Consider the following 15,669-nt stretch of genomic DNA (forward strand, 5'->3'; position numbering starts at 1 on the left):
TACTTCTACATAAGCTATATAGGCTTAAGACAACACCCCCTTAGTTTTCTAAACACCTTAACACAAACCCCCCGGTTTTTATATCAGATTTATATTACTACAACCCTACTTGGCTTTATATCAACCTACGATAAATTCCTTGCTCTACAACCCCACTTGGCTTTATATCAACCTACGATACATTCCTTGCTCTACAACCCCACTTGGCTTTATATCAACCTACGATAAATTCCTTGCTCTACAACCCCACTTGGCTTTATATCAGCCTACGATAAATTCCTTGCTCTACAACCCCACTTGGCTTTATATCAACCTACGATACATTCCTTGCTCTACAACCCCACTTGGCTTTATATCAACCTACGATAAATTCCTTGCTCTACAACCCCACTTGGCTTTATATCAGCCTACGATAAATTCCTTGCTCTACAACCCCACTTGGCTTTATATCAACCTACGATAAATTCCTTGCTCTACAACCCCACTTGGCTTTATATCAACCTACGATAAATTCCTTGCTCTACAACCCCACTTGGCTTTATATCAACCTACGATAAATTCCTTGCTCTACAACCCCACTTGGCTTTATATCAACCTACGATAAATTCCTTGCTCTACAACCCCACTTGGCTTTATATCAACCTACGATAAATTCCTTGCTCTACAACCCCACTTGGCTTTATATCAACCTACGATAAATTCCTTGCTCTACAACCCCACTTGGCTTTATATCAACCTACGATAAATTCCTTGCTCTACAACCCCACTTGGCTTTATATCAGCCTACGATAAATTCCTTGCTCTACAACCCCACTTGGCTTTATATCAACCTACGATAAATTCCTTGCTCTACAACCCCACTTGGCTTTATATCAACCTACGATAAATTCCTTGCTCTACAACCCCACTTGGCTTTATATCAACCTACGATACATTCCTTGCTCTCTAGCTCCAATAGGTTTATTTTACTTGGAAACATCCCGTGAGCTCTACTCATCCGGGACATCAAACAACGAAGCCTATAAAAGCGCTCTGAGCTCTTAAACGCTTAATCACTTTATACACGGAGATCATGAAAATAAAAATTGGTCAAAATGATATGAGAAGCCGATAAAAGCATAGAAACAAAGTCATTACTAACTCTTATCTTCATTAGTTGAATCTTTGTTTCCCTCGGTTGCAGTTTGTCCAACGACAGTACGAGGTGGGAGTTTTGTTTCGAAAGCCGTAAGAAGATTTTCAACAAATAAACGACAGCGCTCGTTTTCCACCCAAATACGATCACCTAACGAATCTTCAACGTACACCTAAAGTTGAATATAAGAAATAAGATAACGTGTCTCAGTGTAGATAGTGATGAATGAACAACAGAGAACAAGAACAGTCTTTACACTAGCTACAATATATGAAATAAAATAACGTGTGTCAGTGTATGTAGTGATGAATGAACAATAGAGAACGAGAACAGTCTTTAAACTAACTCAAATATATAAGAAATAAGATAACGTGTGTCAGTGTAGGTAGTGATGAATGAACAACAGAGAACGAGAACAGTCTTTAAACTAACTAAAATATATAAGAAATAAGATAACGTGTGTCAGTGTAGGTAGTGATGAATGAACAACAGAGAATGAGAACAGTCTTTACACTATCTAAAACATATAAGAAATAAGATAACGTGTGTCTGTTTAAGTAGTAATGAAAACGAGAACAGTTAAATGAGGAAAACTTAAATGATAGCTTCTCAGAACACCTTAATAAAACTTTCTGGCCAATTTTGCTCGTCTTGAAAGGCACACAGCAAAATATTACAGGCGATAATAGGGACTGCAGGACTGGGGCGAGCACCCTTTAAAGTCACAGAAGAATCCCTCTTCAGCAGACTCGTCAAAAACTAAAAAAAAAATGGAAAAGAGTTTAATGGCATTTGTATTCAGAAACGACTGATTGAAATCCTATGGTCCATGAGATATGCATGCCAGGTCACTAAACAAACATGAACGACCAATGGCTTTGTAAGAAATCGACCTAACTTACATTTTCTTATAGTCACGTGTTATCATGACGTAGCAAGAACTATGTTTAAGTAAAAAATCACAATACAAATCACAAACTGAAAATCAAAACTACGTGCAACGACTCCAAACAGCAAATTACAGTATACCAAGTCCTTCTTTAAAATTCTCCCAGGTATTTTTCTACTCTTAAAATTAAAGAAGCCATACACAAACTTTCGTTTCAACTTAATAAGCAAGTTCACTACTATTTTTAGTTTGTATATATCATCTCCATTTAATTGTCTGTAGTTTAGTGTATAAATTGTTAATAGAGACTTTTAGTTTGGTGTTAACGGCGGCAAACCATAAAAAGTCACGTGATCACGGTTTTGTAGTTAACGTCGCGGTTTGCAGTTCAGGTTTTAACGACAGGAGACCCTTCTTGCTGTAGTTTATGGCAGTGGCGGCTTCAGTGTACGTCAAAATAAATTATAGCTCCTTAATTTCAAATTCAAATTCCTTTCAGAAAAACACTATTGGTTTTTAATTTCTAAAGAATATAATTTTACCAATAGATTACCCTGTAAGGTGCTTAGAAATGTAAATATACGCGAAAGTGTGCTGCAGTAATATATTTTGACGTACTCTGGATTCACCATTGTTTTATGGCGCAATTATATATTTATGTGAGTATATATGCCAATTTTATTGAAAAACTTTTAAGAAAACATGAAATTTATCTCAGGACACTGAGAATTGTAAAATACAAATGCAAAAACACCGAATTAAATTCAGAACAGGCAAACCGAACTAAAATTCGAAAAAGGCAAATCTCAACGGCAAGTGGGTAGTCAAGGTTTGCGTTCGCCTCTACCACCAAGTAAAACTTGAAACTTAGGTCATTTGGTTGTACTGGCGATATATCCACTCAGGATGCCTCTTACTTAAATTACTCAATGTAATTTAAGTAAGAGGCATCCTGAGTGGAAATAACTTTTATAATTTTTACATATTGCGTTAATGTTGAACGTCCATAAAATATAAAATAAAACACAATCCGAAAAAGGACATCATCTTCAAATTTAAGTTATGAAACAAGACGATTTAAAGATTTAACTTATGAAACAAGACGATTTAAAGATTTAACTTATGAAACAAGACGATTTAAAGATTTAACTTATGAAACAAGACGAATTAAAGATTTAAGTTCTGAAACAAGACGATTTAAAGATTTAAGTTATGAAACAAGACGATTTAAACATTTAAGTTATGAAACAAGACGATTTAAACATTTAAGTTATGAAACAAGACGATTTAAAGATTTAAGTTATGAAACAAGACGATTTAAAGATTTAAGTTATGAAACAAGACGATTTAAAGATTTAAGTTATGAAACAAGACGATTTAAAGATTTAAGTTATGAAACAAGACGATTTAAAGATTTAAGTTATGAAACAAGACGATTTAAAGATTTAAGTTATGAAACAAGACGATTTAAAGATTTAAGTTATGAAACAAGACGATTTAAAGATTTAAGTTATGAAACAAGACGATTTAAAGATTTAAGTTATGAAACAAGACGATTTAAACATTTAAGTTATGAAACAAGACGATTTAAAGATTTAAGTTATGAAACAGGACGATTTAAAGTGTAATACTTCGGTTTCATTTCAAAACCATCATAAAACAGCATGGTAAGGATGGTTTTGAAAAACAAACCGAAATATTAAAAATTTTCTTGTTTTATATCTTAAATTTGAGTTTACAAGATTTCCTTTTTCGCAATGTGTTTTATTTTGTACTTTATGAAATTGTCATCCAGTCAAAGATTATTGAACGTCCAAGTACTGTATATATCATTCAGTGGTCGTAAACAAAAAATATTTGATCAGGTTCTAAGTTCATCATGCAGAGATTGAATAAAAAACCATACAGCAAAAGGACTGAGGACGAGTAGGGACTGGGAACGTACCTCAGTGATACGATGCGAACGAAACAAATGAGATCTACGTTTGACAAGACAGAACAAACTGAGGCACATCGGTAAGTCTGGTTTGCTTCGATTCATTCGTAAAACTTTCAGACCTCCAGTTAAATAGCCATCAACTCTTGTTCGATCTCCATTCTCGTCAGCTTTCATAACTTTGCTTTCTAATTCATCAGCAGATACTGCAAAAAAGTCGATCAAAACAACTATATGAAAATACTATGTATATGTTTCAATTACTCCCTATGACGACACTACATTGGAGTATGTAAGTATGTAAGTTAAGACTACTCTAGTTTTAACATCAGATCATTCTTGATGATGGCACTACGTAAAAGGACTTATGGTTCAAAATAAGGTCACTCCTGATAAAGACACTAGACTGGAGTACCTATATATATGGAATAAAGTTTCAACATCAGACCTCTCCTGATGAAGACATTAGACTGGAGTATATAAAAACTCAAGTTTCAACATCAGATCAGTACTGATGAAGATACTAGACTGGAGTATGTAAGAATCAATTTTCAATATCAGATCACTCGTGATGAAGAAACTAGACTGGAGTATATAAGGTCTCAGATTTTAATAATTCCTCCAAATGAAAAACTGAACAGAAGTGAATGAAAAAACTATTCAAACAAATCTTTTTCTAACCATCAATAGGTGGAATGCTGGGAACTGGTAAACTTGACGATGAAGTCTTCAAACTGCTTTCTATATCTATTGACACATTTGGTGAGTGTGGTGATGAAGTCTTGCGTTGCTTGGCAATGCGCAAAGGTTGCAGAGGACTGGGACAGTCTCGTTTGCGATCTGGCAAAGACGTCGTTGTCTTCTTCAATGATGAACCGGAAAGAGGCTTTAGCGATGGAAGATGCTTTAGTTCAGGTACCTCTTGGGTCTTTGAAGGTGCTTTTGAGCCTGAAGATATGAATGATAAATTTTCATCTTTCATAGGTAAATTATTCCTGTGACATGTGAACAAATACTTAAAACTCCGCTGACCACATTAACATGAAAAGTTCTTTCTCATACGAATTTTTATATATTTAAATTTTTCGATAAAAATCTTAGAAACATAAAAAGCAACTTAAAATGTAGGAAATCTTTGTGACATTTAACGTAAACTTTCTATGGGGGAGAAACCTTGATGACTTTTTAATATCGATTATCTTTCAATGTAGAAAATTTAGAAAATTTTTAATATCGAACATCTTTCAACGTAGAAAACTAAGAAACTTTTTCATATCGGACATCTTTCAATGTAGAAAACTAAGAAACTTTTTAATATCGGACATTTTTCAATGTAGAAAACTAAGAAACTTTTTAATATCGGACATCTTTCAATGTAGAAAACTAAGAAACATTTTAATATCGGGCATCTTTCAATATAGAAACCTAAGAAACATTTTAATATCGGACATCTTTCAATGTAGAAACCTAAGAAACTTTTTAATATCGGACATCTTTCAATGTAGAAACCTAAGAAACTTTTTAATATCGGACATCTTTCAATGTAGAAACCTAAGAAACATTTTAATATCGGACATCTTTCAATGTAGAAAACTAAGAAACATTTTAATATCGGACATCTTTCAATGTAGAAACCTAAGAAACTTTTAATATCGGACATCTTTCAATGTAGAAACTAAGAAACATTTTAATATCGGACATCTTTCAATGTAGAAACCTAAGAAACTTTTAATATCGGACATCTTTCAATGTAGAAACCTAAGAAACTTTTAATATCGGACATCTTTCAATGTAGAAACCTAAGAAACTTTTTAATATCGGACATCTTTCAATGTAGAAACCTAAGAAACTTTTTAATATCGGACATCTTTCAAAGTAGAAAACTAAGAAACTTTTTAATATCGAACATCTTTCAAAGTAGAAAACTAAGAAACTTTTTAACTTCGGATGTTTTCCATTGGAGAAAACTGTATGAATTTTAACAAACATTTTTATCGGAGGAACCTATGTAAACTCTTGAGATCAGACATTTTTCAATAGAAACTTGGGTGACGTTTAAAACAGCTTAGCATAAAACTCTTTCAGTCAATAAAATATTGGTAACTTCAGTCGAAAAACATAAAAATAATAATTTGAAGTTGCAAATAAAGTGGAAGTGCCAATATGTGTATTAATCACACAATTTATGCATCATTTTATACCTCCCCCCCCCTCTAATGGGCCACAGTGATAAGAAACCATATCAAAATACCGGAAATTTTATAGAGATTTTTGATTCTTAACTAAGTTGAACACAGGTTTATTGCAGGGAATACTATTTACCTAGAGCGATGAACTCTCCTTGAGGTGGATGACCTGTAAAAAAAGAAAAGTTTTTAATTGCAAGCAACATGCTTGGTGAAATACGTATCACACTTTAATTGGCCTAGAAACATTTTTGGCAGTCTTAAATTTAAACTAATCAATAATGCAGCCTAATTTACTGATTGATTATCACAAAAATTCTCATACAAATCTCTCAAAGACATACAGATTTTTTAGTTCAATGCAAATATTTTTATGTTTAGTTATAGGAAAAATAATGCATGAAATTAAATTCCCAAAGAAACCGACGATAATTTTGCTAAAATTTTGACAAAATAGGAGTAAGAATGCAGAATGAATGGCACTCTTCGAGGTGCACAGTACCAAGCACAAATGAAACATTGCACATGTAAAACAAAATAACATTTGAAGGAAAAACAGAAGAAATGCATAGTTAAATATCAAGTACTATGGCATAATTTCTATATATGAATAAATTACAAGTTAGTATAATTATTGATAGAAAAACAAGAGTTCTATGCATTGTTCAGGAATATGTTCTTGTTATGCATACAGTGGCATAGGAAGGGAGGCAAAACAATCAAAACTGACCACCGCTTCTACAAAAGTCATCCTGGATCCATGAATGTATAGATATACTCTATCTTTACAATACCATATATGTTCATGAGTTTATTACTTTAGATATCAACAGCCTGTATATTTATAGTACTGTCTAGAGAATATCTTTTTAACAAACTTTATAGTACTGTCTAGAGAATATCTTTTTAAGAAACTCCTTGCTTTAGCAGATATGCACTAATTTCTAAAGAAATCTTTGCCCATGTTTATAAATCAACATATCAGACACAATGACGTAGATAGCCTGCAACTTGTAGTTGTACAATGTAAATTTCACATCATAAACATTATTTTTTCTTTATAAATACATTGTTTATAAAGTAAGTGAACATCAAAATATTTACATTACACAAAGCATCATCAAACTTTCTGGATGGCCATGATTATATACTTTTAAACGTTTGCATCTTTGCGAAAAACCTAAGCACTAAACTCATTCAAACGCCGCGCAGTAAGCTTCAAACGTAGCCTGTTGGCATTCATATATTATTATATAAAATTATTTTAATCAAATTGTGCATAGTAATGGCGCAAGGCACAAGGCATCTACGCCAACAAATAACGCAAAAGTAATCTCATTTACCTCTTCCTTTGAAGGGACGTTTTCCTTTATCCCCACGATTCATTCCTCGTCTTAAGAATCATAACATTTTCGTTCTATGTTTTGAATTCAAAAATTAATTTTAATTTTTATGTTTTTATCTCTCGTGCTCTAGACTGAAGTGATTTTTTCTAACACAACCGCTGCCCGCAAAGAACTGGAACTTAAATTTAGAGTAGATGCGCTAGATGATCCTACAATTTCCCGTGAAGCAAAGTTACAACGACTGCTACGTAACTTAAAGAAAAAAAACTCTATAGACGAAAAGTCATTTCAAGAAATGTACCCTAGAGGTTCACAGCCAGCTCGATTATATGGTTTACCTAAACTTCATAAATTAAACGATATCAATGACATACCTCCTATCAGACCTATAAATTCTTCAATCAATTCGTATAACTACAAATTAGCCAAATACCTCAGCTCTTTACTCCAACCCCTAATACCTAATGACCATTCTGCTAAAGATTCTTTTAGTTTTATCGATGATTTTTTATCTTTTAACACTAACGCTCCACATGACAAATTCTTTATTTCTTTTGACGTTGAAAGCCTTTTACCAACATACCACTGACCGAAACCATAGACATTGCTATTGATTTAATTTTTACCAACAACCCTACATTCAAAATGAGCAGAACAGAACTAAAACTATTGTTTAACATCACTACGGCCGAGACTCATTTTTATTTAACGGTAAGTACTACGACCAAATTGACGGGGTAAGTATGGGCTCACCCTTGGCACCCATTCTAGCCAACATTTTCATGGGTTTTCACGAACGAAACTGGTTAAATAACTACAGCAACAACAAACCTTTATTTTACCGCAGATACGTTGACGACATTTTTTTGTATTTTTCATAACAAAGACGAAGCATTACTCTTTTACGAATACATCAACAAACAACATCAAAGCATAAACTTTACATACGAAACCGAACAAGACAATCAGTTACCCTTTCTTGACATCTTACTAACTAAATCACATGAAAACTGTATGACCTCTACGTACCACAAACCAACATATACAGGACTACTGACTAACTTTTTTTGTTTCACACCATTAAATTACAAAATTGGGCTGATACGAACACTGACCGACAGAGCACGGAAACTCAACAACACAGACATCGGCTTTCAACGTGATTTAAAGAAACTAATATTCACTCTCCAACGTAATTCTTTTCCTTTTCATTTCATCAACAACACTATACAACACTATTTGGACAACAAGAAAAGCACTGACTCATCTAACTCCACAACTAACACTAACGATATACAACAACCTGACAATAAACGTTATTTCAAACTACCTTACATAGGTGATTACTCACGACACACACAACGCAAACTCACACAAATCATTAAACGCTACTGCACTGACATTGACGTTAAACTTATCTTCACATCTTTCAAAATAAAATCTTTATTTTCGTTTAAAGACCCACTTCCCGAACTTTCCAAATCTATGGTAGTTTATCAATTTTCATGTGCGGGATGTAATTCCCGTTATATTGGTGAAACTTCTCGCCAATTATCTACCAGGATAAAGGAACATACTCACACAGACAAAAACTCTACTATCTACAAACATCTTCAAGCCTCTCCTTCATGTAAAAACAAATTCTCACCTTCCTGTTTTAAAATCATCGACACTGATCAATCCACTTTCTCACTCAAAATCAAGGAAGCTCTACACATTAATAAAACTAATCCAGATTTAAATATCCAAGTTCACCACTACAACACTATATTTACTTTATAATAATACTTTTGTTATAAATTCTTAATACTTATTTTTAGAACTTACGTTATAGTTATTAATACTTAATACTCATTGTAATTAATTTACTCATATCATATTATGTATCATATTACTTAACACTAATCATTCTGCACTGAAGATGGCATTCTGATAATGTCGAAACATGTTTGCTCTCAAAAAAATTGTCGTTTTTCTCAAGTGTTTTTTAAAATTGCTGCTAATTAGAAATTATACACTATATATAAAATTTTATAAAGAAGTTTTTGAATTATTTTTACTTCAAAAACAGAATTTAAAATAATATTTTGATGTACGCCTGTAGTGTATTAAGGATTTGCGTGATTTTCATTGCAAAATCTATGTCCCCCTCATATTCTGTTTTACTTACATTGAATTCAAAATTTATTGTTTACCCAACGGGTCATGGCTACCCTTCCTTAGTCCCCCGCTTGTCTGTTAATCCTGGCTACACCACTCGTTCGCATACAACAGCATTGTAAGGTATGAAAATTCCACCCACTTCTTTTAAAATCAGCCACGGTCTCAGAAATAATCTCCTTTATTTTGTTTTCATCTATTTATTCATTGTAAGTCGATAATCGATAAAGAATGACGATTTCCATTAGTTCAATTTACACAAGAAAGTTTAAAGATTAAAAAGTTGGGCAAATATTTAACATTAGTGAGTCGGACAAGAATACTGCAGAACCTTCTTTGTGAGTTGGTAGAGTTGGGGAAAATATTTACTGCCCCCCCAAAAATAATTGTTCTCACGTACGCCTATGTTCACAACGTTCATGTTTCCAAGAATGAAGGCCTAGGTAAAGAGACACAACAACAAGTTTTAAAAACAACACGCATAACCCAGATACTGACATAAAACAACTATCTAAAGCTCTTGAAATATTAACGAGTACAAAAGCACCTGGTATATATTAATTTTAATTGACTGTTTTATGAAACGTTTGATAGCCAGTGAACATTTGATATAGCTAAGACAGAAAGTAGAATCATGTTTGAAAAAAAAAGATAAACTGCTGTTAATTTGGTTTTTTTGTGGGGTGTTTACTGCCTTTTTTTCCTGCACGTGCGTCTTGCAAACGATCATTAAAGGTAAACAGCCATTCGGCCGTTTTTTTATGGAGTGTTTACTGCCTTTTTTCCTGCACGTGCGTCTTGCGAACGATCATTAAAGGTAAACAGCCATTCGGCCATTTTTAGTTATCCTGTAAATAATTTCTGCATTTAAAAGTATAAAATTGATTCGAAAAAATCCTTTTTAAATTTACAGGAGTTAAATATATGAGAAATGTCGACATTTCTCAATTCCAGCGATACGGTAAGATGTATGTGAGACACACTAAGATATAAAAAACATAATGATATGGAACTAATGTAAAGGCTCCTCACACGAATATTTTGAAAGAATTGTATTTTTATCTGTTTCTGAGAATTCTTTATTTGGCGAAAGCCCTCAAGGAAATTGGTGATTTGCCAACGAGAGTATTAGGTGCTTTTAATATCTATCATTTCCTAGCTTTATCTCATGGAAATAGACTAGACGTGTAGATGAAATAACTATTGTGACATCATCCAACGTGCCACATCGCATGCAGGCACTGTTTCATGTACAACCTGCACAAACGAGACATGTAAACAACTATGATTGTATTTTGAACGATATTAATAAGAGGTCACTTTGCTATATTTTAGTAATCATTTCTCTAGGATTGTGTAATCAAAATGTAAATGTATTTGTTTCAATAAGCAATGTGATTTCCGATTAGTTGATGGAATAAATTTATAGACCAGCTACCGTTGAGAGTCAACACTCAAATAGTATTAAATGCATGCATTTGATCACAGAAATTCACCTTACGATAAGAAAACAAAGTGTCTATAGTTAAAATGGCCTGATTAATGGGAATCCTTAATCACTTTCATAGATACGATTGCTACTATATGGCAGACATAACTTCATAACGCATAATTATTTTAATGTTTTTCAAAAGTACTGCCATCTTTCACTGTTATGAAGAGTGACACAAAATCTGAAGAATTTCACTGTGATAAACCCAGTAGAGTTTTACTCAAAATAAACTATAGCAGTTCAATTATTAATTCAAAATACGTTGAAAGCGATGATTGTAAATTTTTAAAATCACGATTTTGCCTAACAAACTGTAACTACTTTAAGGTATTTCTAAACATAAGTACCACATAACATTAGGTCTTAACCAGCCTGTGAAGGTGAATTAAGCAAAAATTCTACTGAGTTGAGTTGAACTCATCAATGCAACATCTCCTTACAGGTTACAATACAATTACAACGTATTGTAACATGTTTATAGATGGTTGTAAACTTGCAATGAGTTTAAACCTACTTAAATTATCGTCCAAAAATGCGAAACTCTACTACGTTTCATGTGTCTGTTGTTTGACATCTTCTATGTTGAATTCATCATAATCATCTCTGCCAAAATCTGTCATGTGTTACCTTGGCAACATTTAGTTATTCGTAACTATTTGTATACCCGCCAACTATAGCAAGTACGTCATCATAAATTCATAAAAGTTAAAATGCAACGTTTTTTTCGATAATATGCATGACGCATGCAGATGCAGAAAATGTATTAAAAGTTCGATGCATTTTAAATTATGTATGGGCGAGTGACGTCTTTCATAAGACATCAAGTTACAAAAACAAAAACAGAAAAAAATGCGAAATGATTTCCCCTGGCTATCATTTAATGACGTGGTGCACGCGACAACATTTTTGCTCGGCTGAGTAAAAAATTGTATGACATAGGCAGAGATAAAATGATCATAGAATTTGCTCCCATCTCTTTACATAAGCAACGTTTGCAAGTTCATGGATTTTTTAAGAAATGAATGTGATTATGCTATGAAATTTAAATTATATTACAAGGAATGATAATGTGTAGATGCTTTCAGTATGTTTGTGATGCGATTACTGGATTAAACTTTAACTTCAAAATACATTTTTCCCAGATGTAAAACATAAATAGCTTGAGCCACTGTGAGTGGTGTAATTGGCAACAGAGACAAGTGCCAAAATGTCTTCAAGCAGTAATATTTGCAAAGCATAATACATCAGTTTTGCTAAAGAAAAAAGACATGCAGGAAATTCAAACAAATTCCTTAAAGTTATTATTTGGATACACGTAAGTTCATTTCAATGTGAACAACATTCTGTCTAAGTTGAACATTCTGTCTAAGTTAATGTTCGTCATGCAACCATCTCATCAGAACGACCAAACTATTTTCCCCAAATGATGATGATGTTAACAGGGAGTCAGGACATGACCAAAATGTACATGTACATGTAAAATGTACATGGCATGACCAAAACTTTCGGGCTGGCTACGCTAAATGCTCTCAGGACAAAAGACAGGCGACATTAAAGAACGAGATAGGAAAAGTATCCTTACTAGTCGAATTTCTTTTTGCCTGACCGCAGGCTATATAAGTTTTGAATTCATTAACAGGTGTAAACGGCGTAAGAAGACTTCTGACTTGATCTGCGCACTTAGTTGGCTTCAACAGTTATATTAGGAAGAGTACTAATATTCATGCGTATTGCTTTAAAAAGCACATGAGATCAAAAAAATGTCAAAAAATAATTTCTAGTCGAGTCCAGTCATCTTTGGAAGTACAATAACATGTTTGTGGGTGATGATGAGGGGTTGTTGTTCGTACTTAAGAAAACGCCCCCGTTTCATCCACCAGTTTTTGGTTTTATTATGTCCATCGCGTGACATGAAAAAGTACATTTATTGTTTATAAAAAAATGTCTAAGTCCGAAACATTGTTTCATCGAAATCAACACATTTTCAAATATACACACATATTTCATGACACTATTTTTTTACAAATGGAATTATATTTAGCAAAGAAGAAGTGTATAACAGAAGAAGAATGCATTTTTAGAATTTTAATCATCACAAACGTTGATACACTACATCACTAGATTTTTTGTTTTTTGTTAACTCCTTGGCGACAGGTAGATTTTAATATAGATGAGAGATTAGGGGTGGCATGCGTTAAATAATAAATATTATATTTTAAGTGAAAGCATGAAAAGCCGGCCCACATTTAAACATATCTAACACTTTTATCGCAAACTATTCAATCTAAAGCGGCTGTAAAACCGTTGGGTATACTTGATATATCTTCGGTATTCTGATAAAAGTTACTAAACAATCGCATACACGACATTTTAATGCATTTATTCTCGCATAAAGGTTAATCCTGACTGGTTGATACTCTTAGTAAACTAATGCGCACATTTTGATAAATAAAAGACGTCTTTTCTATCGCCCGGATAAAGGGTTGTATACGTCTATTTCAGCAGAGAAATTTAACCATCAATAAAGTTAAAGATTCAAAGAACTGTTTAGCAAAATATTGCAGCGAACGCATATCAAAAAAAAACTATCTCGTTCAAGATTTTTTGTGCTATGGAAGGATTAATTCAACATCATAAGAGATGAACAGAAATTATTCCGATTTCAGTTCTTGAAGATAGTTTAGCAACCACGCTTTTATTTTTCGGAAGCGTTTAAACACGTGTCCGCCTACATTGGATTCTATGAAAAACTCCCTTATTTTAACTTAAGTTAACGCGTCTGAATTTTAAGAGTTTCATCAAAAGACCCGTTGAATCAGAAGAGATGGAATTAGTATTTGGCTCGTAATCAGCACAGAGACTTTAAAAATCAAAAGCAAACTTTGGCAGCATGATAGGGAATACTTTCCTATAAAGCCTCACTAATGTTTTAGACACTCTAAGCGGATTGATAACCGAATCGTGCACATGTGACTAATGAAAAGCTTTCCTCCATACGTACAAATCCTTGAGATGTCCGCCAACATTCATTAAGACAAATTCTTATGTTATATAAGCAGATAAATTGACGGAGGCGTCCGCAGTTTTCCATGTTTAAAAACTTGACGTTTTTGTCTTGGCGAGCAGCATAGTATTTAACGAACAAGCTTCAAACGAATGAATAAACTTTGCTCATGAAAAATATTTCAGTACTGTTAATTTATGCAGTTCTTTTAATGCTCTTTACAAATGTCTTTTAACACATTGGCATACGTATAATTTACTACAACTCAATAACTCTATACACTTCACGCGTTTCCACCCACAAAAACATTTTTATGCTAAAGACACCTTAATGTTTTTAACGATTTATCTTAAGCCAAATAGTAAGGCTTTTAATGACATACAAGTTATGGGATCTTTTTGTTCCTTTGCAATCAAATGAAAGCTGCAGGTTATGATTTTTATGGGTTCATTCATTTTAAATTTATAATGCAAAAGCGAAGTAGAGCGTGCTGGCTTGCTCTTGAATGTCGAAAACGAAACTTTAGCGTGTCAGCGATGCTTATTTTGTGCAAACACAACAGGCTATAGGAACATATTCAAACTATACTTAAGAAAATATAAGGCTGATAAAAAGCTAATAAATGTCAAAAACAACATTTTAGCGTGTCGGCGATGCTTATTTTGTGCAAACACAACAGGCTATAGGAACATGTTCGAACTATATTTAAGTAAATGTAAGGCTGATAAAAAATGAGGCACTTTAGATGTAAACATCCTTTATCTTTCGGTGTATAGCTATCTTTGCATTTCATCAAAACAAATGCCATTTAAAACGTTTATATCTTTAGCTTTGACCTGCATCAGCACGCTTTCGCAGAGTTTGGCGGAACATCTTGTCACGTTCGTGCCTTACCGAAAAATTATTCTCATTGATTATAATCAATATATAATATGTATAGTTGTCAAAAACACACAACGGCATGCACTTCTGTTAGATAATCATATGTCACCCAGCATGCTTTATGTAAGGAAATAAAAGTATGTTACATTACTTTTCGGATGCAAAATTTTTACTTCAGGCATCGAGCATGTATAGTTATTAGACTATATATTATACAAATTTAGAGATTCAACGACTGGCACGCGTTCGATCTTTAAAAAATCATGATGATAGGCGCATGAAAAATGTCTCTTCGAAAATATACTTCCGGTTATTTTAGATATGGAAAACAGCATGCCGAATTGTATTTAGAGAATGTAGCCTTTTTCATATAACATTCAAGCCAAATTTTAAAATTAGAGAAGAAGTCCTACGGCTTAATTTCCTATTTTGCTTATTAATTTCCCAAGGCTTTGGTTAGCGGGGGAATCAAGAACCTACCCGCTCGAATAATTACATGATCCATACATTTTAATGTATAGGCTTACTCGATGTTTTTCACAGAGAAATTACCGTCGCCAAGAAAATTCACAAGGAATATTTTCACAAAATACAATTTATTGATAGTAAGATTGCTATCATATTTTCCATTCGCCTGAT

The 15,669-nt window shown here is 33.2% G+C and overlaps 1 protein-coding gene across 1 annotated transcript in view; it reads right to left on the bottom strand.

Annotated features, from left to right (window-relative positions):
- LOC124447912 (integrator complex subunit 1-like) overlaps positions 1-7,634 on the bottom strand; it is a 39,197-nt gene extending 31,563 nt beyond the window's left edge. The window contains exons 1-6 of the mRNA XM_046998908.1: positions 7,490-7,634; positions 6,283-6,315; positions 4,642-4,908; positions 3,970-4,166; positions 1,754-1,894; positions 1,142-1,307 (exon numbers count right to left, since the gene is read on the bottom strand). Coding sequence (XP_046854864.1) covers positions 1,142-1,307; positions 1,754-1,894; positions 3,970-4,166; positions 4,642-4,908; positions 6,283-6,315; positions 7,490-7,532 — 847 coding nt within the window. The 5' untranslated portion in view covers positions 7,533-7,634. The remainder of the gene's footprint in view (positions 1-1,141; positions 1,308-1,753; positions 1,895-3,969; positions 4,167-4,641; positions 4,909-6,282; positions 6,316-7,489) is intronic.
- Between the last annotated feature and the right edge of the window lie 8,035 nt (positions 7,635-15,669).

The sequence above is a fragment of the Xenia sp. Carnegie-2017 genome, unplaced genomic scaffold, assembly GCF_021976095.1.
Source record: "Xenia sp. Carnegie-2017 unplaced genomic scaffold, XeniaSp_v1 HiC_scaffold_23, whole genome shotgun sequence".
Lineage (NCBI taxonomy): Eukaryota > Metazoa > Cnidaria > Anthozoa > Malacalcyonacea > Xeniidae > Xenia > Xenia sp. Carnegie-2017.